At 44.4% G+C, this 25,536-nt stretch overlaps 1 protein-coding gene across 2 annotated transcripts in view; it reads right to left on the bottom strand.

The window, feature by feature from the left end:
• Positions 1 to 13,951: 13,951 nt before the first annotated feature.
• The window catches only part of MAPKAPK3 (MAPK activated protein kinase 3), a 78,119-nt gene continuing 66,534 nt past the window's right edge, over positions 13,952 to 25,536 (bottom strand). For both annotated transcript variants that reach the window (XM_024108781.3, XM_065551335.1), the window contains exons 6-11: positions 23,889 to 24,015; positions 22,282 to 22,357; positions 21,921 to 22,045; positions 19,402 to 19,487; positions 16,727 to 16,807; positions 13,952 to 15,791 (exon numbers count right to left, since the gene is read on the bottom strand). In XM_024108781.3, coding sequence (XP_023964549.1) covers positions 15,633 to 15,791; positions 16,727 to 16,807; positions 19,402 to 19,487; positions 21,921 to 22,045; positions 22,282 to 22,357; positions 23,889 to 24,015 — 654 coding nt within the window. In that variant the 3' untranslated portion in view covers positions 13,952 to 15,632. The remainder of the gene's footprint in view (positions 15,792 to 16,726; positions 16,808 to 19,401; positions 19,488 to 21,920; positions 22,046 to 22,281; positions 22,358 to 23,888; positions 24,016 to 25,536) is intronic.

Here is a 25,536-nt window from a genome sequence, read left to right as displayed (position 1 = left end):
CTGCGAACCGCTCTCCACTGGTGCACTGTTGTATTTCAGGCTCCGGCTGAGCCTCTTGCATAGGTTTATCTGCTGCTGCCAGGGCAGGCTCAGTGGTGCCCTCTGGCATTGGAGTTATAGACGGGGTTGCAAGCATTGGATTCAGTGCTGGCAGTGGTTTTGGTGTTGATTGCTCTGCCAGTTCCAGTTCCGGGACTGGTTCTGGCTGGGTCTCTGACTGGATCCACTACTGCTGTTGCAGATGTTGGCATGGGGTCTGGTTCCACCACCTCAGTCTGAGTCTCTGGTAACTCAGATGGGGCCCTTGTAGAAAGCTCAGGAACAGGGATAGGTGTGAAGGCTTGTTTAGCCTGGCTGTGGGTGACCATTCCCACCTTCTTGGCTAGCTTCACATGGTTGGCCAAGTCTTCCCCCAGCAGCATGGGAAGGGGATAATCAGACTGCAAAAGTCCACATTCCTGACCAGCCCTTGTACTGGACAAGCAACCTGGCTGTAGGCAAGTCAAAAGAGTTTGACTTGAAGGGTTGAATTGTCACTTGGGCCTCTGGGTTGATGAATTTGGGGTCCACTAAAGATTGGTGGATAGCTGATACCTGTGCTCCAGTGTCCCTCCACATGATAACCTTCTTCCCACCCACACTCTCAGTTTCCCTTCGCTCTGAGGGTATCTGGGAGGCATCTGGGCCTGAGGACCTTTGGAGAGACCCCGGTGCAATGAACTGTAATCTGTTGGGGTTCTTAGGGCAGTTGGCCTTTACATGCCCCAGCTCATTACATTTAAAACATCGCCCAGCTGACTGGTCACTGGGGCGAGGTGGGTTGCTGGGATAAGGTTTCTGGGGTTTTCCTTGGGGTGTAGGTGGGGCCTTAGGCTGCCCCCGGAGGTATGGTGTGGTCTTGGGGTGTCCCTTCTGGTATCCACTCAAACTGTGACCTGGGTTGTTCCTCTCTGCTACCTCCACCTGCTTTGTTCCGATTTGCCATGCCTCTCGGTCTGGGACTGCTCACATTGATCAGCATAAGAAGCAACACTTTCTGCTGAGTCCATTTTCTTATCCCATAAACACTGTTTTACATCATCATTGGTCAGTCAGGAACTGCTCCTGTACAATCAAATCACACATGCCTTCAAAGCTAGTTACACCCCTTCCTTTGACCCACTTATCTAACAGATCCTTCATCTGGTTTACATAAGCCACATTAGTCCAGCCCCTCTCTTAAGGGCTGGAAATTTTACTCTGTAAGTTTCATGTGTAAGTTGAAATTGTTTCAAAACCAAATCCTTAAATTTACCATAGTCAGAAGCATCCTCAATAGGCATCTTGTTGATTATGTCCAGAGCTCTTCCAGTCAATTTTGCTACTAATGTGGTTATCTTGTGATCTTCAGGAATTGCATGGAGGGTGCACAGTCTCGCAAAGGTGATGAAATATTCAGCAACATCACTGGATTCATCATACTGTGGACATAGTCGCTCCCATTTGTTTATTTTTTGGGAAGTGGAGCCAGCTGCTGAAGGGTTCCATCTTTTCAACTCCACAACAGCCAGTTCATGCTTCTGGGTTGAAATCTGGGCCTGTATCTCTCTGTCTTAACTCCAGGGCTCTTTTATGGGCAGCCTCCTCCCTGGCTGCCTCTGCCTCTAAGCATTTTGCCTCCTTCTTCTCCTCCATGTCCAACTCCAAGTGCTTTAAGACCATTTGTCTTTCATGTTCTTTCTGTCTCTCTTCAACTTCCAGTCTGGCTAATTCTAGTTTCTTTTGTACCTCACTTTCCGTCATCCTAGCCCTCCTGCACTTAGCCTAGCCTAACCAGAGAGCTAGAAAGAAAAAAGAAAAAAAAAACCGCACAAACACCACACTCCCTGGTTTTCAAGCAGCTGAAAGGAAAAAATGTGTCCTTTTAAAATCCCAACGTCTGTGCTTCTGGTTCAAAATGATCCCACTGCATTGCCATCATGTCAGGGTTCCCTCCCATCTCTGAACTCTTGGCAAACTGGGTCCCCCTGCAGTTGCTGGGGTGCATGGTGCAGAGCATCCACAACAGCTTCTCTACTGAGCAAGCCCAAGCCTCAAGAGCTGGTCATTTTCCCACCCTAAACTGTTCCATTGAAGATGGCAGCTTCTGGGCAGCCTCATGCTGGGATCTGCTAGTTCCACTTACACTGATCCAATGGATGTAGGGTACTTGGACTTTCAGAAAGCCTTTGACAGGTTCCCTCACCAAAGGCTCTTAAAGCAAAGTAAGCAGTCATGAGATAACAGGGAGGTCCTCTCATGGATCAGTAACTGATTAAAAGATAGGAAACGAAGGACAGGGATAAGTGGTCAGTTTTCACAATGGAGAGACAAATAGCAGGTCCCCCAAGGATCTGTACTGGGACCTGTGCTGTCAATACATTTATAAATGGTCTGAAAAAAGGAGTAAACAGTGGGGTGGCAAAATTTGCAGACAATACAAAGTTACTCAAGATAGTTAAGTCCAGGGCCGCCCAGGAGATTCAGGGGGCCTGGGGCAAAGCAATTTCAGGGGCCCCTTCCATAAAAAAAATAATGTTGCAATACTATAGTAACATGTATTTGGAAATGTAAAAATTAACCAGTGAAATACATTCAAAAAATTAATCTGAAAATACACAAAATACATTTAAAAACATTAAATGCTTTAATGGTATGTATACATTTGCAATTACATAATGGGCTGTTGCTGGGTGATGGTTGGTGCCAATGGGCTGTCGCTGCCTGGGGGTGGCGCTACTGTTGCCCAGGGCTGGGTGGGGAGCTGGGCTCTGGGTTGGGGGTTGCCTGGCTCAGAGGGGCTGGGAGGAGGAGGAGATAGAGTTAGGGGGGTGTCCAGCTCAGAGGGGCTGGGCGTCAGGGCTGTGGGGGGGATGGGGTCAGGGGGGTGTCCGGTTCAGAGGGGCTGGGCTCAGAGCTGGGGGGGTGTGACAGGTTGGGACTCACCATCCAGCGCCTCCCACTGATTGTTTTGGGACTCACCATCCAGCGCCTCCCACTGATTGTTCTGGGAATTAGCTCAGCTCATGGGGAGCGCCCTTTGCCGGTGGTGTCCCGTCCGTCATCTCTTCCTCACTGATGTCTGGACCTGCGTTGCTGACACTGGGCTGGAGTTCCCTTCTGCTCCCCCGGGCCTGCCCAGCACTGCGCTGTCCCAGGTGCTAGTCTTCCAGCTCTGGAGACTGACCTTTCCCCATGAAGATCTGGGACAGACTGACTGCTCCCTTCCTGAGCAGCCTTTTTATAGGGCTGACCTGGGCCCTGATTGGCTCCCAATAAGCCCTCTTCCTATTGGCTGTTCATCTGCACAGCCCCCCTGGCTTGCTGCAGCCCCCTCTAGCATGGGGGTGGGGCAGCCGCCCCACCACAGGGGGGATGGGGTCAGGGAAGTGTCTGGTTCAGAGGGACTGGGCTCAGACCTGGGGGTCAGGGTGGCGGGGGATGGGGGTCGGGGAGTGCCTGGCTCAGAGGGGCTGGTCTCGGAGGTGGGGGGCAGGGCAGTGGGGGATGGGGTCAGGGGTTGCCCAGCTCAGAGGGGCTTATCATGCCGCTTACTCCCTCTCCCACAGCCTCAGTGAGCCGCGTCCAGGAGCTCCTGCCATTCGGCCCGCTGGAGCTCACAGCCCCACCCCCTTACCATGCGGTTCCGAGCGGGAGGACCTCAGACCCCGCCCGAGCCTTGCCGCTGTAGCGCTGTCCAGGGCCGCTGCTGGATGCAGCACATTGAGGCGCCGGGGGATGGCAGAGGTTGGGGGGGGAGCCTCCAACATTCTCGTGGGGGCCCCTGCGGGGCCCAGGGCAAATTGCCCCACTTAACCAGGGCCGCCCAGGGGAGGAGGGGTAAATCCAAAGCTGACTGGAAAGAGTTCCAAAGGGATCCCACAAAACTGGGTGACTGGGAACACAGTGGCAGATTATATAGAATGTTGATAAGTGCAAAGTAATGCATAACATAATCCCTACTATACATACAAAAGGATGGAGTCTAAAGTAGCTGTTATCACTCAGGAAGATCTTGGAGTTACTGGATAGTTCTCTGAAAACCTTTGCTCAACGTGCAGCAGCAGTCAAAAAAGCCCACAGAATGGTAGGAACCATTAGGAAATGGATAGACAGAAAATATCATAATGCCACTATATAAATCCATGGTAAACCCATACCTTGACTACTGCATGCAGTTCTGGTTGCCTTATCTCAAAGATATATTAGAATTGGAAAAAGTACAGAGATTAGCAACAAAAATTAGTAGCATGGAACAGTTTTCATATAAGGAAAGATTAAAAGGACTGGGACTGTCGATTTTAGAAAGGAGACGACTAGAGGTGATATGATAGAGGTCTATAAAATCATGAATGGTGTGGAGAAAGTTATTTATACCTTCACATAACACAAGACCCAAGGGTCACCCAATAAAATTAACTGGTATCAGGTTTAAAAACAAACATAAGGAAGCACCTCTTCATACACACACAGTCAACCTATGGAACTCATTGCCAGGGGATGTTGTGAAGGCCAGAAGCATAACTGGGTTCAAAAGAGAACTAGATAAGTTCAAAGGCTATTAGCCAATGTTCTGGGGGTCCCTAAACCTCTGACTGCCAGATGATAGGACTGGACAACAGGGGATGGATCACTCAATAATTGCCCTGTTCTATTCATTCTCTCTGAAGCATCTGGCGCTGGCCACTATCAGAAGACCAGATACTGGGTTAGAAGGACCATTGCTCTAATCCAGTATGGGCATTATGTTCTTAGAAGTGACAGGAGATGTAGCACTGTCAGTTATAGTGGACGCACACAAAGAGACTTTTATTATTTGAGAGTCAGACAACTGCTGAGTGTTACCTGAACTGCTTCCACTTCCTCTTTAAATCTTTCAGATTGAGGGGCAGGCTTTCTGAGGTGAAAGCACTGAAAATACCATGTTTCACAGACAGGAGCAGCACCAGGGTTTTTGGCGTCCTAGGCAGGGGGTCCTTCTGCGCTCCCGGTCGTCGTCAGCAATTCTGTGGCGGAGGGTGTCCTTCCGCGCTCCTGGTCTTCGGGGCACTTCAGAGGCGGGTCCTGGAGCGAGTGAAGGACCCGCCGCAGAATTGCCGCCAAAGACCAGGAGCGCGGAAGGACCCCCCGCTGCCCAATTGCCACCCCCCCAAATCCTGGCACCCTAGGCGACCGCCTAGGTCAGCTAAATGGAAGCGCCGGCCCTGTTCACAGAAGCCCAGAGCACCTGGGGGGAAGGGAAGGGCAGAGATGCACAATAGATGGCAATTATTGCTGCCTTTCAGCAAAGATGTCATGCAATCACAGCCTCACTCAAAGGCTGAGCCTGGCACTAAACTGAGAGCTGCTGCTTATACTATTACATCACATGGGTCAGCTGAAATAGTCAGAAGCAATGTGCAGTCAGATCCAGTGAAAGACGACACCTGGCAATATGTGACAGGACAATCCCATTACACAATCCCTCAAATGAAATTTTTCCATATCAAGTCAAAATGCAACAATAAAATGAAGTTAAACGGGACAAGAAAGTCCAAATAAACAGAATGAGAAAGTCAGACTGAAATGATAAAGTTAAACAAAATACTCTATCATTCAAATCATGACACCTTTTCCACTGATGTAGACATGTTCCTATGAAACATTTTGATGAAGCAGCACTTTCTGACAGAAAACTGTTCTGATAAAGTTTTCAACCAGCTCTACTGATTTATAGATGTGTTCTAGCAACTGCTTGTCCTCTCCTGAAATAGATCCACCTCTCTAAAGCCATGGATCTGGGACACTCACCAGCACCTTTCATACAGAGGCCTTGTGCTTTCACTGTTTCTTGACCTCTCCCTGCCTCCACGGATCATAGGTAATACTGTGCAGCTGAAAGCAACCAATCCTTGTGTCCCACAATCTTGGGTTTCTTAGAGTAAGACAGTTGCTGTTGGGAGCAATATTCTTTCAGGGTGACCCAGAGGAAACTGCCACAAAGGAACCATCCCTCACACTCCCAGTACCCAGAGCTTTAACTGGGCTGATTTAATTGGCAGAGTTGTCCATTGTCTCTGGGCTTGGTGTGCAAATGCTGGGGAGGTCTCAGGAGTTTGGCATGGCACAGGGATACACCTTCCATTCCTAGATATTTTGGGCTTTTCCTTCTCACTGCTTTGCACATAATATAGGATCCTATTTTGAAAGTTTCCTGCCAGACAACAATCCCTTGATAATATTTTCCCCTGCCCTACGTGATTGTAAGAGATGGAGTGGCAGGCAGCCTCTTGAGTCAAAACAAAGATAAAGAGACATCATGGAATAGGTCTCAGGCTTGAGGGGAACTAAATAAATCTTCATCCAGGTCAGAAATTTGTAAGATTGACAAAGGATCATTAAAAAGGGAAGGTCTACTTTGCCTGATCATATATCTTTCTTTAAAAACAAAGAGCGAGATCAGCCAAGTAACTGAGAGTGGGACTGTATATGATAACACATGGACAGTGCATTTGTTCAGTTATCAGCTGCTCTAAAAATTGAGCCTATTAGATAAATGAAGGTATTTACTCAAATGACTCATTCATATCCATAAGGCATAGCCTTGCATTAGAATTCTCCAGAAATAGGTAGAATACATTTTGTACTTGTCTTTAGGGAGATATAATTACTTCTGAATTCAGGAACTGCTCTGAGATGGGGCAACAGCTAATACCCAAACCAGAATTTTCCTGATTCATTAGTGAAGCAATACATTTTAGATTTAAAAATCTGAGTCCCCCCCCCCCCACCAGTGTTTCTCCACCAACACACTTTATTCTAATGTTAGTGTTTTAAGAAGTTTCTCTTCCAGATCTACCCACCCTTTTCACATTTAAATAATTTTCAGTTTCCAGAGAGCTCAGTTTTAGCAGGTGTTTCAGTAGCTAAGCAATAAGAAATGTCTCCCGAGAACCGTTTTCCAAGCTTCTCAAAGCGGTAAGCAAGGAAATTTCAGGAGAGCAATTACAGTCCAAATAACCATCCCATTTAATTGCAAGGACCTGAATAAAACTGATGCAACAAAAAAAGGAGGGACCATCTATAATTCCTGTTAATGAATAAAGTGATCAGAAATGATTGTGAAACAAAAATCATTTGTAATTAACTTCAATACATTGGAATTCAGCACAAGTCAATTCTATAATAAAACCATGCAACTTCCACTTTTGGGATTCTTTATGCTCCACACAGTCCATGATTGGCAGTTACTTTATGGAGTTCAATTGTATGGCCCAATGTAATAATGAAAAATAATACCCCATCCACTTGACAGACATTACTAACAATGCTTTGCTTCATTCCAGACTTAGTAGGGGGAGGAGGGGACAGGGCAGAGGTACCTATACCATCTTTGAGTTCCACCGCTCCTTTGGTCAGCTAGGGGATACATTGGCTCATGCTGACACTTACAGCGGTTTCAGGGCTACTCTCTATGCCTGACCGACTATAGCTCCAAGGTGCCATTCCAGCAGCCAGGGATTGCTGGAATGCAGTAGCACTCCCGCCTTGTTTGTCTCTACCCCTACAACACAGGATGTGGTGAGGGGAATGCCATCAATGGTGCCTGGAGATTCCCTCATGCCAGGGGAATCCACAGTTGGATAACTAAGTTGGCTTTATGGCCCATTTACCCTACTGGAGCATGTAAAGGGTACCACAGCAGAGCCAACTATCTGAAAACATGAGTATCAAGAGTAAAAACAAGAGGAAAAACCAACAACAAAGAAATTAAAAATCTCGCCTGCTAGGTAGCAAAAGATTGTAAAGACAAGCAGGATGGCACTGGGCAAGGACGCTGGCATCTGGATTGGGACCCCAAGGAATGTCTCAGCCAGACATAAGATAGACTCACAGAAGGAAACTTCACCAAAGAACAATAGTGCTTCATAATACAACTGCCCCGTAATCTTCCTCCATTGATATGTTTAGAGTATACTTTTGGATTTGGAAGTGGTTAGTACAGTTAGATTCCAAACTCTTGAGGAATGCTGAGTGCACGAATGCAAGGTGGGCATGTAATTTCTTGAATGGATCTAAAAGTTGTCTGCATCTGGAAGTTACTGGGCAGGCTTGGAAATAAGGTTAGATTTATCCATACAGAACATTTCTGCTGGAGAGGAGCTTATAACATCACTTGCCATGATAGGGATGTACCCACATGTGTGCAGGGGTCTTTTTCTATTAGCAAGGTGTGCATGTACAGAGCATTGCACATAGTTAATTAGGATTTTGCCTGATGAGGTTCCTCAGGACTCAGGGTACTATTTCGGGGGGGGGGGGGGGGAGGGGGGATTGTTTCATCAGATCCCTAGCTCCTTCAAGGAGGCCAGTATTCCGGTGGCTATTACATCTCCATCCATTTTCTAAATTCTCAATCTTGTTCCTCAAGACAGATGCCATTTAAAGAAATTATAACGATGCCACATAAGGATGCCCATAGAACCCATTGTAACAAAGTTCCTCCTCTACCTTGGTGGGTCCTGCACTTATTGGCGGATTTGCTCGCTTCACAGATTCACCCTGTGGGTCAGGAAACAGTCCAGAGACCTTCCCCTCTGGTAGAAGCTATAGTCCAGGTCAATTCCTCCTGTATTTGATCAGGAGTTGGGAGGTATGGGGGGAACCCGGGCCCACCCTCTACTCCGGGTTCCAGCCCAGGGCCCTGTGAACTGCAGCTGTTTAGAGTACCTCCTGGTACAGTTGCACAACACCTACAACTCCCTGGGCTACTTCCCCATGGCCTTCTCCAAACACCTTTTTTGTACTCATGACTGGACCTTCCTCCTGATGTCTGATAACGCTTGTACTTCTCCATCCTCCAGCAATACACCTACTCACTCTCAGCTTCTTGCATACCTCTTGCTCCCAGTTCCCCTCACACACTTTCTCTCCTGTGGCTCCCCCTGGGTTGACTGGAGTGAGCCCTTTTATAGCATCAGAGAGGCCTTAATTAGAGTCAGCTGCTTAACTGCCTCACCTGACTCTTAGCAGGTTAATTGGAGTCAGGTGGTCTATTGGCCTGGAGCAGCCCCTGCTCTGGTCACTCAGGGAACAGAAAACTACTTATCCAGTGGCCAGCATATCTCCCTTCTGCTACTCTTCTGTTCCCAACTGGTCTTGGTCTATCACACCATGTTAACCTCCACTTGCTTGAGTTTTGAACCTTGACTTCCAACTTCCTTGCTTAATTGTTCACAGCTATGGATACATTTAGATCCTAGGGGGGAGCATTCTCAGGATGACCAAGCCAGTCAGCTGTAGTTGTGCAGCTCTAGGCATTTGCATTAAAACAGGATAAATAAAGCATATCTGGGGTACAGCACAGAACTCATGACACTAGACATTTTTCAATTCTCACTCCCTTTTCATCATGACACATTTCCACCTCCCCCACCTCATATTAACTTTTCTTAATAGCCCACTGTATAAGATAATCTCATTATTAAGGCTGCATTTCATTCACAAAGTGAATTTCTTTCTAATGAAAAACACATTTCATCAATTTATTTAATAGCTGAAATTGACCTTACAGTTTCAACTGGAATGTTTCAGTACATTTGCTCCTTTACCTAAGCACTATCCCCCAGGGCTTTTTACCTACAGGCACGTCTTCCTACTAGATTTTCCCATTGACCTCCTTCCCTGGGGACTCTAGCAGTTTCTCCCAGGGACATCTCAGTTTATAATCCCTATTTCAGGGCTTTCCACAGGAGCTTGACCTGATCCCTGTAGCCCTCCCTAGAGAGTAGAAACTCCCCTTGTACCTCTCTCCTAGATCTCCTTCCTCTGACTGAGTTTTCCTCTTTCTGCATGTAGTTTTCCATGTATCTGTATGTAGTCCTCCCTGACCCTTTCACAGCTGGGGTCACTAATGGTAATTAAGCCATCAGAGCAGGATCAGCTGGGGGTTAACTGGTAGGTCATGGGCAAGGTTGAGCCTGATTCTCCTTAACAGGACAGATACCCTGTGATGGTTCTTCTTCAAGCAGCTTAAACAAGGAGCCTGCCCAGCAGACCAGACCACTAAAAATAGCAAGGTGAAGAGAGATAGAACAAGAGTTTAGGAGAAAGCGGACCCTTGTTCTGATCAGAGGAAAAAAGTATGGGTTTTTTTGAGGGAGTTAGATCCATTTTCTCAGTGCATAATTATTCTTTTCCTCTCTCTCTTCACCCCATTTTGGTTTATAGGTAGTCTAAAAGAGCAGTAATGAATGAACAGGGGTTGGTAGGTAGGGGAGGTGTCTGTGATGTCAGTGGTAGCAAGTTCATAGAGATTTTAGCAAAAAGGGGGCAGGGGTTGACCTGGATCTTGACATGAATGGGGAATTCACGGAGTTAGGGAATGGTGTGTGTATGTGGGGGAGTGATGGGGCAATGCTTCCTTCCACCTGTGAAAAAATACAGGGGGTATGCAGCATATGATGGTGGCTGGGAAACCAGGACACAGGGAGGCTTTACATGATGAAATTGCAATAGCCAAAGTGAAAGGAGACAAAGGCATGGGAAGGAAGATGCAGAGGCAAAAATGAAACAAACCTATATATATTACAGGGAAGGGAGGCAGATTGCAGGTCTGAGTCTGGAAGAAAAGTAGAAGGGGTGATGTACAGTTTGAGAATGAACTTCTCAGTTCAAGAATTAATTCTCCCCCCAGTGGAGACAGGAAAATGTCCTTGGGATAGTTTAATTGTGGGTGTGAGAGCGGCACCCCCTAACAGATTTTCACAAATGTACCTCCAAGACCACCAACTCCCCATCCCACCAAATACCCCTCTTCTCAAAAAGCCTCACAATCAGAACTTAGTCATGTACTGGCCAAAAAACCCCAAGTTAATTGAAATGAGAACAGGAAATTAGATCAAACTGAGTATGTAGCACCCTACTTGTCCCCAAGTTCAGGCAAGTGAGGAGCTGCAATATAAATGGGCTTCCAAACCCCAGCTAATGAAGAGTTAAGACATGCAGTCCCAAGACTGCATGCTTTGTTTTCTCAATTAGAAGACACCGCAGTAGAACAATGGCTTACAATTAAAATTGGTTTTGAAATGTAGTGTGTCAGAAAAGGTTCATCACAATGTACATTTGATCAAAAACAAGGAGGTAGTCAGATGTGTAATACAGGCAGAGAAAAGCTGATGGAGGGAATTACTGTATCTGTGTGTGAGAGAGTGCGTGCATAGAGGGAGAGAGATGGGCTGGAGACACGCACAAGGGAAGCGGCAGCCCATAAGCAATCATTAAAAGAAATGGGCAGGGAATTGTGCATACAGTTCTTATTCAGCTTCTGCCTAAAAGATTTTTTTCCCCCTTTTTAATCTATGTTTTCTTTGCAGCCTGTCCTATTGGCCATTCACTTCTTTCTCTTCCTGGCTGTGTCACCTCATCCATGTGACTGATGAATATGCAAATGAATCAGTTTTATAATAGTCTATCCTCTTTAAAAACAGGCGATAAATTTGGACTCCCAAACAGTATGTTCCAAAGAAGCTATTATACCAAGTGGGAGGACTGCATGGGAGTGGGGGTAGGGTTCATGGAGGTAAGATCCAAGTACCATAGCTAATAATCGGAGCACTTTATGATGTGTGAGAGTGTTGTGATGGATATTTTGTATAACTGAGCTAAAGACCACAAGGAAAAGATCTCCTATGAAACATGAGAATCCATAGAATACAGAGCACCATTCATGCCTTGTCTTGCAAACCTCTTCCATGGCAGAGTAACCTACATTAAGGTAGGCACCAAAAAAAAAAAAATCACTGAGCTTCAAACAGTTGCAACATTTCAGTATCATTACAAAAATCTTTAGGGTGCGGATGCTATCCACTAAAAGCAATTTTGTTTTACTTTGTTCGATGTTCTATGTTCCCATCCTTGCTTCTTACTGATGTTGAGACTCTTAATACTCACCACTTTTTAATGCTGTAACAAGTGCAATGATGCCGAAGGACCAGCAGGTAGCTCCACATCCACAAAAAAACCTTTGAAATTAAAAGCCTTCATTTTCCAAGGCTTTGTCTAATCTACATCTTTTGCCATGTAGTGGAGGGGGGGGGGGCGGGAAGGGTTACAACATAATTATCCCCAGATTTAGTTACAAAACACTTGCATATTTCAGTGAGGATGGCACATTAACCACATGCTCAAACTCTGCTGAAATCTTTGATGTATCCAAGGCTTTGGTGTGGCTCAGTAACAAGGTTAAAACAAAGCTTGTTTATATTGTAAATGGAACCAGATTGTGTAACAACCATGTTGTAGCCAGTTTCCCCTACATGGCTGAAGTTGTAGCACATTTGGGCTTGAAGGGTTGACATATATTACATGGCATTTACCTCACATGTTCCTCTGTCCCTCATTAAAAGATGTTAAGCAGAAATATTCCCTCATGCCCCCTCTCCCCATTTTCACACAGTACTTTGGAGATCTTCCTGGGGCTGCCCCTTGTGGTTTGACTTAGTCCATTCCTAGATGTCACGGTACAACAGAATGTGATGGCATTCGTCAGAAAAATAATATGTCACAGCTTCCACAGTCCAGGGACTGGAATTTGAGTACCTGAGGGCCTGACTCACCAATTTGTCACTCCAGTTTTCCAGTGGCGTAACTCCATTGATTTTGAGGAAATTACACTGCTGTAAACTTGGGGTAATGTAGTGATGAATTGGGCCCTTGGTATACTTTGGAGTTCTCCATCAGAAATGACCAATGCTTAAGCACATCCCTTAAAGCAGTGGCTCTCAACCATTCCAGACTACTGTACCCCTTCCTTGAAGGAGTCTGATTTGTCTTGCACACCCTCAAGTTTCACCTCACTTAAAAACTACTTGCTTACAAAATCAGACAAACATACAAAAGTGTCACAGCACACTATTTCTGAAAAATTGCTTATGTTCTCATTTTATACAATTATAAAATCAATTGGAATATAAATATTGTACTTATATTTTAGTGTACAGTATATAGAGCGGTATAAACAAGTCATTGTATGAAATTTTAGTTTGTACTGACTTCGTTAGTGCTTTTTATGTAGCCAGTTATAAAACTAGGCAAATATCTAGATGAGTCGATGTACCCCCAGAAGACCTCTACATACCCGCAGTAGTACATGTACCCCTGGTTGAGAACCACTGCCTTAAAGAGCTCCAGACTGCTTGAACTGACAAGTTAAGAGAAAACCTGAGCCACTGTTTTGCAGGAGACCAACGGCTCAGACTTTTAACCTTTAGATGATGGGAAATCCACTGCAGAGGATGAATAACACTGGGACCACGATGGCTGTCATATTTCTATATAATCAGAAACGGGCAGATTACTAGAAAGACATCCTTTGCACTCCTTGCCCTACTAGCTGGGATATGGGAGAACGAATTCCAACTTGAAGAGCTGTACAACTCAGATGGCTGGTATGATGTGGTAGCTACCCTCTGAAAACAGATGAACTCTTGGGAGGAAGGATGGATGGTCTTGTGGTAAAGGCACTAAACTGGGACTAAGGAGATCAATTCCTAGCTCTGACACAGACCTCCATCCATGTGACCATGGGCATGTCACTTAATCGCTCTCTGCCTTATTATCCCCATTTTATAGATGGGGAGTAACGTTTCCCTATTATACCAGAGCCTAAAGGATAAATCAATTAATGTGAGATACACTATGGTCATGGGAGTAGCTAGATTGAGAACATGAAATAACCCTTCAGTGCTTGCATTTACAGAGATTTCTATTTAAAAGCAAAGCTTTGAGAGCAAAAAGATGTTCAGATAAGCTGGCCAGCCTTTGAGTGCAGGTGGTATTTTTCCTTTTTAAACTTTTCCTTTCCTGCCAAAATCCTCAAAGATGCCTGTACCTGGTACTGTATCATGAAACCACACAACGTTTCAATGAAAACAGGGACTACTATAGGAAGAAATGTTGGAACATCATGATTTATTAAAATAATTTTGTAAAATCCTAAGATTACACAAAGAAAAGTGGATGGTTTGTAGGGAGAGCCAGTGCTTCCTACATGGGACCAGAGCCCAACTGTAAGGTCGAAGCATCAAGCAAATCTTCAGTGGAGAGGTAACAAGTTCAGTGTGGCTTTCAGATAGATTGGAAGATCCAGACCCTGTTTGGCAGGATTGCTTTACTTCCTGTACACTGCTGTCCTCTTGTCTGACCCTTTCAGCCCCTCATTTCCCTTGTTACAATGTGTTTATTTGCACCAATGGAAGCACTTAATTTCACATAAAAAGCTCTCAACATTCTTGCTGATGTTTTGTTCGCCTCAAATAAAACCCGTAATGCAGTAAGAGGAAACAATCTGAACATAAAGTAGAAGAACAAATTAACAAACCACAGCCAGAAAAGCATAAAACAGAAGTTTGAGTTAGGAAAAAAAAGACAATGGGTGCATATCCATGTTGGGACTCTGGATCCAGCAGTATTGCTGACATAGGTTTACACTTTCTAGTGTTAGAATGGGTCAAAATACTCCCCAAGGTTTAAAGTTTGCTTGTTAAAGCACAGCAGGTAAAACCTAACAGAAATAAGCATTTTACATCAGGCATAAGACCTGCATGTACTAGACTGGATGAAGTCAGATAATGGGATTTCCTACAGAGAACAACCCTTTCCATTTCTTTGTGGACTTCAGACACCTCTTTTTAGAGCAGAAGTGTGTATAGTTATCCAGTTGTGTTCACTGAAGGTTCACAGACTCAGCAGGATTAATGACATGTTCTGAGTCCTAATTAAAAACAAACAGCTTTATGTAAAATACTGCCATAGATTTAAAAAACAAAAACAAAAAACGCAAGAGAGGGATATGCCAATAGAACAGACATGGCATCATTGTAATTGTAGAAAATGAACAAACTACTGAATTAGAAAAGTGCTACAAAACCTGAATTTCACATAAGACTAAGGATCTGTGTGAATAAGGAAATGCAAGAAGGAAACTCTTACTCCATCCATTAGCTGCACAGGAAGGCTTTCCTAAACCAAGGACAGTGATTCCCTATTCAGATGATGATGTGCAGCTGTAGGAGTTAAACCTGGAAAACACTCACTGTTCTAACCAATGCTAACATGAGCTGCGATTCAGATGCGCCAGCAACACCAAGAGTTGAGACTGTGCTGCTTGTGTGAAGAGAGCAGTGATGTTTCACTCCATTCCCCTTGCCCGAACTCTTGAACCTCTCCTACCAGAACACTTTGGTCTTCCCCTCCACAAGCTTAAAATCACAGTAGAAGTCAGGCTGTGGTTAAAACCTTTGTGCATCAGTATCCTAAGACTTGATCTCCTGTACCCTCTGCTGCCCCAAAACAGCTAAAGCTGTGTCAAAATTCCACAATTTCTGGTAATGCTAGGTACCCCTGGCAAAATGTAAAAATCATATGACGAGAACAAATCCCCCTTAAAAAGCAAAGCCCAGAAAAAGTTCTAGAATGATGTAGTCTTTAACACTTCCCCCCCCCCCCTTTGCAGGCCAGGTTCCTCTTTTTCTCAAGGCCAGCCCCTTTGTGGTATAGGGTGAGCTGACCCTTCTCATTTTTATTTGTTCCTTTTAATTTTAACCCACAAATCCTTAGCCTCCTCTCCTTTATTCTCATTGGTTGTTACATCCTGGGGCTGCGGAGGAGGTGCCTGCCTGTTTCTGTTTCTTGCGGCGTTTGTTGAGGAGGCGGTTGTTGGATGTTTTCAAGTCTTTGATTTTCACTTGGTCGTAGTCCACTCTCATGGTAGCCAAAGCACTTGTCATCTCTTCCTGAAACCACATTGAACAATTGTGAAAACTCAGACATAGGCAAGACAGCCATTCCATCCTACTGATGAGTGACTGTCTGACAGAATGGAGCCCTGTTGTAGGTTATATTATAATCAATAATAAATTAGACCTTTCTGTTGCCTGGGAGAGACTAAAAGTGTTATCACCTGCTAACAAGGTATGGGAGCAAAAATCTTACTCCTACTCAATGTAGGCTGCCTATGTGAGTGTCAATGAATTTTGCAAACAGAAAATAGTTCAAATTTACAAGAGAATGCACCAGACTAATGGTCAAGTGATCAGAGAACATCCAAGAGGCCTGAACAAAATACATACAATCAAATAGAGACATGGGACTGAAAAATCATAAATGAAACTATCATCTCAATCCCTTTAATGACATTTTATATGTGAGTCTTGGCCTTATCTTAACTCATTTCGCAGACAAAACTCCATCTTAATGTAGTTTAAAAGTTGAGAGAATGTCTGAGTAATTTAGGTTAAAATACATTACAGGGATGTTGCAATTATCCCAAACATTATAAAATACAGTTAACCTTAAAAGAAATGCAAATATGTTAAGGTATGGAAACAGAGTTAGAGAATCCAAACAACCTTAAGTCTGCCCTATAATGACAATGTAATAACCATACAGTTATGATCAATGAACAACAGTGTTTGGAGTCCCAGATTAGATTTAAATGCTTTTTTTAAAAAGACAAATTAGATCTTTTTCACTCTTTTTCCTCATGGTGTCTCAGGCCAGTGTTAAGGTTGTTTGGGTGCCCATAATGTGCATTTCCATACATTAACATGTTTGGATTTCTTTCATTCCAAAGAAAGAAAGGCCTCTCCACCCCTTCTCAAACCCCATTCTGGGAAGAATCCCCAATAACCACAAAACTAATAATTCACGCAGCTGTTCTTTGGCTGACCTTCACTTCATCCCAGTGGTCTTTATCCTCTTGCAGGACCCGTGCAGTATGAAGAGGGGTTGGTGGTACCACCATTGATTTCTAAGGAGAGAAATAAAACCAGAAAGAAGCATTCTGCAAGGCTACCTGTGTGAAATGATCACTTACTCTCATGAATGTATGTGAGGCAGAAGACCTATCTAAGCTACTTAAATGGCCTCCCATTACCTTAGAATCTGAGTGCCCAACAATCAAATGCATTTATCCTTTTTTCACCCTGTAAGGTAGAGAAGTATTATTATCCCCCTAAAATATCACCAAGGCATAGAGGATGTAAAAGCCACAGTCTGGCATTTCATTTGTTTTTTATTCTTTTCTAGGTTTTTTTTTTAAACCATATATTGTGTATTCTTATTATACTTTGTTTTTAACAACTGTTCATTCATTAAGTATCCCATTCAAAGCAGTTCATTATTTTTCTTCTAGCATTTGTAATAGGGGAAATTTAATTTTGCACATATAGTACTACTGGCTATGATCTCATCAGACCTTAAATGTAGGGAGGGACACAGTAGTACTCCCATAGGAAACCTTTCAGGAAAAGTCAGGTCTAGGTGAATTGGCAGGTGGAAACACAATCAAATGTTTGGAACAGGTGACTGGGAATTCGGTCACTTGAGTTCTATTCCCAGCTCTGCTCAGTATTTGCAGTGTGATGCTGGGCAAATAACCAAGCTACTTTGTGCCTCAGTTTCCCCATAAGTAAAATGAGAACAATTATACTGACCTCCTTTTGTAAAGCACTTTGAGATCTACTGATGAAAAGTGCTATATATGAGTGAGGGATTATTATTCATCCAAATGTAAAATAGGTACAAAATAACCGACTGGAAAAGGTTGGGAGGCTCAATTAATGGCTGAAAATAATTTAGATCCTTGGCTGAAAGGTGCTACAGAAGAGAAATGTATAAGTTTTATTATCTTGAGTAAGTACATATTCAATGCCCCCAACAACTGTTTTGCTTGAGATGCTCTTTCATATAAGACTTAAGACTGAGGTCCATGATCTCTTGTCAAGAAAGGTCTTGTAGATCTTTTTGGTAGAGAAGGGTTGTTAGCTCAATTTCCTTGCTAAATTCCAGCTGAGTAATGACATTTTGCCTGTCTACAGCTCACACTGTAAACTCAGTTGGGCACAGAATTCTCCTGGTGTTGCATTCCATACCAAAGCAGGCTGCATTTCAGCAAAGGGTGAAGAGATCCCTGTGCATGTTATCATCATTTAACGTTTATACTGTAGTAGTGCCTAAAGGCCACCCAGATCAGGGTGCCATAAAATTAAATCCTGCTCTAGCTAATATGGCAAGAGGAAGCCAAAAGCATGGCTGATGCCTTCTCTGGAAAAAGTCTCCATGCTGACCGAGGCATGATTTGTCAAGGATAGGCTGGGGAGGTGGGAATGGAAAACTGGCACCATGGAGTGCATTTTAGTTTCTCTGAGCAGGAGCTGAGTGTGCCCCCACCTGCTGACAGTTACTGCTTGCTGACTGCCACTTCCATACCAACTGACTGGAGGACAACATGCTCCTCCTAAATGACAAACCACATCCTCTTGCACCCGAGATGCATGGGATGCAATGATAGTGCCCTCATCCATGCTTCTAACACAAAATGAGGACACCCAGCTGATTCACAGGGGGCTAATAAGGCTACACTCCTTCATGTTTGTAAAGGGCTTTGAGATCTTCAGATGAAAGGCATCGCAGACTTATCTTCAGCAATGACTACAATAAAATAAGACACTATATGAAGTTATGTTGCTGTTTGTGTCTCTTCCTCCTGGGGTGGGCACAGACAGGGAAGTTCCTCAGAACTGCCATCCCTGGGAGAAAGGATTGTGCATTGTAAGCATTCTGTCTCCTTTGGGTTTGTTTTCATGGGAGTGAGTACCAAGCTCTGTGTTAGGCATGAACGTCGAAAATTTATAACATTCCCAGTGACACCTACAGACCAGAGATCGCATCCTAAAAGCCTCTGTGCTTGATTCATCCTGATAGCACCTTGGAACCCTAGCAGGAATTTGCTTCCTGCTTGAGATAATAAATATTACTTTATGAAATAGAGACATCTGCTCAAATACTTGGGAGAAAAAAAAAACAAGTGACAAAGCAAGACTTGAACTAGTGTCCTCAACACCATCATGTATACCAGTCTCTGTTGTTTTCTCATAGGTTACAGTGCATAAATCCTTCCCCTTTCCCAGGCATTTTCAGATCTATGCCAAGGATGAGAATTCCCTTAGCATGAGGCTCTGAATTCATATCAACTTAGCTAAGCCTGGGACTTCTAATAATAGCTCTTCATAAGTTCTGCAACAATGAAGTACCATGGCTTTTTTTAAAGGGAGGAGGGTGGTGCATGCTACAGTCAGTAGCAACTCTTGGCTGAGAGTAGGTAGGGATGTACTTGGTTCTTGCTCACAAGAACTGTAAAGTGTGTCCTCTGGTACCACAATGAGGAACTGTCTCTTTGCAGACAGGTGTCCTTTTACAGAGAGCACACTGGGTAGAGTCTTTGCTAATTAACAATGAGTAATAACAACAACGCTCTCCCTTCATGTGCCAGGCAGAGCAGCATTTCAGGCTCTGCATGTAAGAATCCATCCCTCTCCTTTGTAAAAATCACGCAGGACTCACGTTAATCCAAGGATGATTCATAAATTGAGAAATCGTCATTCTCTCCGTCGGGTCTGTCTTAAGCAAGTGACGAATCAGCTGCTTGGCTGAAAGACAAGTACCAACATAGCACACTGTATTCTGCAATATCCTGCACAATCTTCAGAACAAGAATTAAGAAGGGTAATTGTATACAGCTCAAGACACCTACCTGTGTCTGCTCTCATGTTGAAAAGCAGAGGAGATGGGAGAGACAGAGAGAGAACATAAGTACATGTACACACAAACACACGCACACAGGAAAGATAGTAGGAAGAGGAGACAAGAGGGTTAGGGATTCTATGAGCCAGTCTACACCCTGAAACTAACCTGTTGCTGACTACAGGTGTCAGAAGTGGGTCCCGCTGGACCAGTGTTGAAAACCGTACACCTTGGCTGTTGTCTAACACAGGGTTTTCTGTAGCTCTACATCAACTTAATATTTAAACCTTTAATGACCACGGCATATACCAGACAAAATTGTTCTCAGCACTGTTGGCGTATCATTCTTTCTGTAATCAGTTTTGTCCCATCCATACTAGCAGTTACACAGTTTTCAGCACTGGTTCAAGGGGATCCATTGCTGAGTTTGGTTTGTAGAGAGGGCTGAATAGGTTCAAATTCGGAGGGAACTACCCTCAATCACATCCATATGAAAACAAGTTTTCCAAATAAATTACCTCTCTCCACCTTCCTCTAGCATTTTAATAACTGCTGTCCTGGGAGAGGATAGGAACAGAATCCAGGGGAGAATGAGCATTCACCCGGGGACATACAACTGATGCATCATCCTTCACATTAAATGTGCAGTGGCCCACTCCGCATGAACGTCCATGAGATCCCAAAATGGACAGCTGTACCACATCTCACAGTGTGACACAGTGATGATATCTGTTTTTCACTCAATAAGTAAACATTAAAGGGTGTTATCACAGTATAACCCACTTCTTTTCTAACAAGCCATTCCATCATTAGAAGTATGAACAGAAGCTGAACTTATTTCCCTGACACATGGTTTGGCAAGTGAGAGTAGGTGGTCTAGGAAACTGGTGTAGTAACAGGGAATCAGAACCTTTCACTTCTAGCACACTGATTTTAATTCATCCAGGTCACCACTCAACAGCTGACTTTGGTCACTAGTTTAGCTGAAACAGATCGTTGACCTCAGCCTAATACAGGGGTCGGCAACCTACGGCACGCGTGCCAAACGTGCCAAACATGGCACGCGAGCTGATTTTGAGTGGCACGCAGCTCCCTGCCGCGGTCCCGGCCCCCAGCCCCACTCAGCCCCCGCGCCCACCGCTCTCCCCTGCGGGGGCAGGAGGCAGAAGCTTGGTTCCTGCTCCTCCTCCTCTCCTTCCCTGCGCCAATCAGCTGATGGCCCTAGCGAAGGGGAGGGGGAAGAGCGGCAGCGTGCACACAGCTCCGTAGAGAGAGGTAGGGATGGAGCCTGGGGGAAGGGGTGGAACAGGGCATATATCCCTTCCAGCCCCCTGCCATGAGCCGCTGGGAGCACCCCCACGAGCCCAGCACCCCAGCCTTCTGCCTTGCACCCCCGACACCCCCAGCCCTCTGCCCTGAACCCCCCACACCCCAACACACACCAAGTCTTCTGCTCCCCCACACACCCCCAGCCCTGAACCCCCCACACCCCAACACACACCCAGAACTCTGCCCTGCACCCCCCCAGCCCTCTGCCCTGATCTCTGAACCCCCCCACACACCCCAGCCTTCTGCCCTGCACCCCCTCCCCCAGCCATCTGCCCTGACCCCTGAAACACTTCCCCCCCCCCCAGGTCTGGGGTCCCGGCCGCAGCCCTGGTCAGCCCGCTGCTGGCCTAAGTGAACAGAACCCCAGGCTGGCAGCGAGCTGAGCAGGCTGATGGCGTAAGATCAGCATTTTAATTTAATTTTAAATGACGCTTCTTAAACATTTTGAAAACCTTGTTTACTTTAAATACAATAGTTTAGTTATATAATATAGACTTATAGAAAGAGACCTTCTAAAAACGTTAAAACTTATTACCGACATGCGAAACCTTAAATTAGAGTGAATAAATGAAGACTCGGCACACCACTTCTGAAAGGTTGCCGACCCCTGGCCTAATACTTGGATGATAAGTGTCCACCCACATCACAAAATTTATTTTGAGAAGTTGGCAATATCAATAAGGAGGCCAATGTCTGAGTTCTCCCCTGCAGCTCTCCTTGCACCACACTGTTACCTGTTTTATAGATTAAGGTCTTCAGTTTCCAGGGATGTTTAACACCTCTCACCAGCACTAAGTGCCCTTTAATAAAAGTGTTCTGTTATTTACGTTCCATACTGCTCAGGAAATGCATCAATCCCTAGCCCTTCCCTGTGTCATTTTATAAAGTCTTGATTTAAAGGACATCACAAAAGAAAGACTCCTTAGAAACAGTCTGAAATGTAAACACATACCCCTCTCACCATCCAGTGTGTGTGTGTGAGTAACAGAGACACAGGCTAGTTCAGTTACCTTCTTCTGATACTTCAGACCATTCTGGATTGGGAAACCCATATTGCCCCATCCGAATTCTCCTTTTCATCCCTGGGGAAATGGCTTGTCCGGTGTTGGAGTAAAATGGAGGAAACCCACACAGGCTGTAAGAGAGGTGCATTGAATGGTTGTAACGAGGAAATCTCCACATTCCTTTGTCCCATATAAAGTCATACAGCCTATGATTCTTCCAAAGATGGGATGAGTAAAATCCCAGTGACTAGTCCATTACTTAGTGCAATGGTATCTGGGATGGAGGTAGGCAAGACATATGGGTCGAGAGTCTGCTAATAGCTGGCCTACCCTTGTTTATTCATCTGTCCCCATATCTCATACTTACAGAATATATGTGATGACACCAAGAGACCACATGTCACATGATTTGTCATATTTCTCAGGACCGAGGACTTCCGGGGCTGAGGAAGGGAAAAATCAGAAACAGTTGATTGCCAGATATTTTCCTCACCTCTAAACAGCAAGTTGTAGTATAAAATGACAACAAATATATGTTGCAGGAAAAAATAAACGATTGCTATCACTGGGTATCACTGCTATCTTTTCTATTTACAAATTGCTGTGTGATCTCTATGGAGCTCCACATGTATGGGTGTCAATCTGAAAAACTGCACAATTCCTCATTGGCAAATCTCTGCTCAGGAGAAGTCCTGAGCTAAAGTAGCAGAGGGTGCTGCAGCTCAGGACTTTATGGGGATCCAGGATTGGAATAAACAGGAGTGCATATTGCAGAGATTGGAACTGAAGTGCACTGACAGAGCTATGTGGGGAAGTCTTGCACAGCACCTGCCTGGATTGTGGTTGGTTACAGCCAGAATTATTATACTCCATCGCATCTAATTCTTACAAAAGTACAAAAATGAGAAAAAAAGATATCAGGGGCTCGGGAGGTGGGGAAAACTGTTTTTTCTTAGGCGAAACAAATTGTTTTTAGGTTTGCTTAGCAAGAAAAAGGTTCTCTGAGTATATGAGCAATTCATGCTGGTTTATAGAGGTATGGAATGGGAAAAGTCAGCCTGTTCAAGTGCAAATATATAGGACATTAAAATATGTGGATATTAATTCCTTTAACATGTCAGTGTGCTGATCCTACGCATGGTGGGTACAGCCCAATGTTGTTTTCCTAGTGCTGTTTTTCTTTACATGGTTTTTGCCATTATCACTTGAATTTTGCCCAGCCCCCCAGGAAGATACTTACTCCATTAAAAACATCAAATAGGCTTTCATATGTATAGCAAAGGGGACCAGCTCTGCCAAAATAGTGAAGGCTTTTTATTATCCCTTCTCATCCCCAAAGAGGGGTTATGAGCGCAAACTGACTCAGCCTTACAAAAGGGAGAGTGACTTTTCATCCTATCTTGAGGAAATCACTGTCCTAAAGATTGCAGTGGCTGTACCCTAGAATCAGTACAAGTACAGTGCAATGAGACATTCAGTACATTGGTACACACTGCTGGATGCAAGTAAGGCAACATTTCAGCCAAGACTAAATTTTGTTCTTGGATTACCAATTTCTCCATTTTCCTACTTTAAAAATGCACCTTTATAGTTGGGGGAATGATCAATCACCCTGTTTTCTCTCACCATGTTTTTATGCTAAGCAAAGTTTTGCAAGAAAATATCCAATGGTTGTGAAGGCTGGGTTCGGATTATGGATTTAATCACATCAACCCACAGTGAAAAAGCCAACATTATTTCTGTATAGCCAAGTTTGCCATTATGTTTTCTCTCTCCTTCCCACGCAGAAGGGCTTGAACTCTGTGTTGGGACTACATTAGTGTCCAAGTATGACCTCAATTAAAATTCTGGGTTCCTCCTTTTCATCTCTGTGGGAGAAAAGAGGTGCCCTTCACAGCATGGGGAGCTTTCCCGAGGTCTTCAGGCTCGCTGGGATGATTATACATGTGGAGGAGGGCCTCCCAGAAGACTCACCCACATAATAAGGAGTGTAACAGGGCGTCTGCAGTGCATTCTGTACAGTGGTCTCTTTGGCAAAACCGAAGTCTGTGAGCTTGAGAACTGCATTCTTTTCTTTGGATGTGTAAAGTAGGTTTTCAGGCTGCAATGGTACCAAGAGAAAAGGTAATTGCAACAACACAGAAGAAGGGCTCAAAATAAATTCTATTGGGCTATACTCCTAATTCATCCACGGGGCCACCCATTACCGACCATGAACTGCTGTACTCTCTCTCCTCACTTTCCCACCCCAGATTTAGGATCATTCCCCTTCCACAATAGGCAGCATCTTTGCCTAGAGCAGGCATCAAAATCCTTCCCAACCCAATAATCACAGAAAAATGGGCTCAGTCCTGCACCCACTGGAGTCAATGACAAAATTTCCATTGACTTCAATGGGTGCAGGACCATGCTTTCTATGAACTCCTCTTTAGAACATTACACTTTGGGGGATTATTCTTTCTGACCTACATGGCATCTAATCTGATGAAGATATCGGTCCATGCTTTGTGTTTCCATGAGGCATTCAGGCAGTAGGAGCTAAGAACCAGGGTACTGGTAACAGCTCATCTTAAGAACCAGATCCATGACCAGTGTCTGACACTACTCTATTAAAACCAGCACAAAGATACAGCTTTTCCCCGAAAACTGAACTAATTCTGCCCTTGCAATCTGTGTACTAGCACCTTTGCACAGTGCACTCTGAGAGAAGAGGAGAAAGGTTCTTAAGCACTGAGTCAAAGGGCACTGGGAGTTAAAGTATTAGTAAGTAAGGACTTTATTTAACTTCACTGGGAGGGAGAAGAAAACACTCTGAAATAACAGTTCTGTACACAGATATGCCCTCTTCCACACTGGGGTTATTAGGATGGAAGAAAAATGTTTTGAGGAAGGACTTGAAGGAGGAGGGAATTGAGGGATGGCTAACCAGTTTGTACCATTTCTGCATTAACCTGCTGTGCATGTGGCACATGTTGTGTAGCCAACCAACATCTAGTTCTCATGCTTATGTGCGGCAGTGGCACAAACTCAGCTCTGCCAAAGTACATGGAATTTAGTCCCTTAACTTGTAAATCATCCTCCAAGTCCCTCTTTAAAACACACTCCTTCCATAAGCCCTATAAACCCTAGTCCTCCTTTCAACTAAATGTGAACAGAAATAGATGCTAGAAAACACACACACAAATGAATAAGTTGTGGAATGGGAATAGGACAGGTGCTAAACCCCATCACTAAATCACTTGTTCTTTGTTACATCCCATCCCTCATTTGTACATTGAGTATTTAGATTGTACGCTCTTTGGGGGCACGGGTCTTGTCTTTATTTTTGCTAAGCACACTACAAATACTATGTAAATACAAGTATCAAAGGGGTAGCCATGTTAGTCTGGATCTTTCAAAGCAGCAAAGAGTCCTGTGGCACCTTATAGACTAACAGACGTATAGGAGCATGAGCTTCGTGGGTGAATACCCACTTCTTCGGATGCATGTAGTGGAAATTTCCAGGGGCAGGTATAAATATGCAGGCAAGAATCAGTGTAGAGATAACGAGGTTAGTTCAATCAGGGAGGATGAGGCCCTCTTCTAGCATTTGAGGTGTGAACACCAAGGAAGGAGAAACTGC

Source organism: Chrysemys picta, chromosome 7 (assembly GCF_011386835.1).
Source record: "Chrysemys picta bellii isolate R12L10 chromosome 7, ASM1138683v2, whole genome shotgun sequence".
In the NCBI taxonomy this organism is placed as follows: Eukaryota; Metazoa; Chordata; order Testudines; family Emydidae; genus Chrysemys; species Chrysemys picta.
Note: the sequence above shows the minus strand (reverse complement) of the source record. Positions and strands in the feature narration are given on the sequence as shown.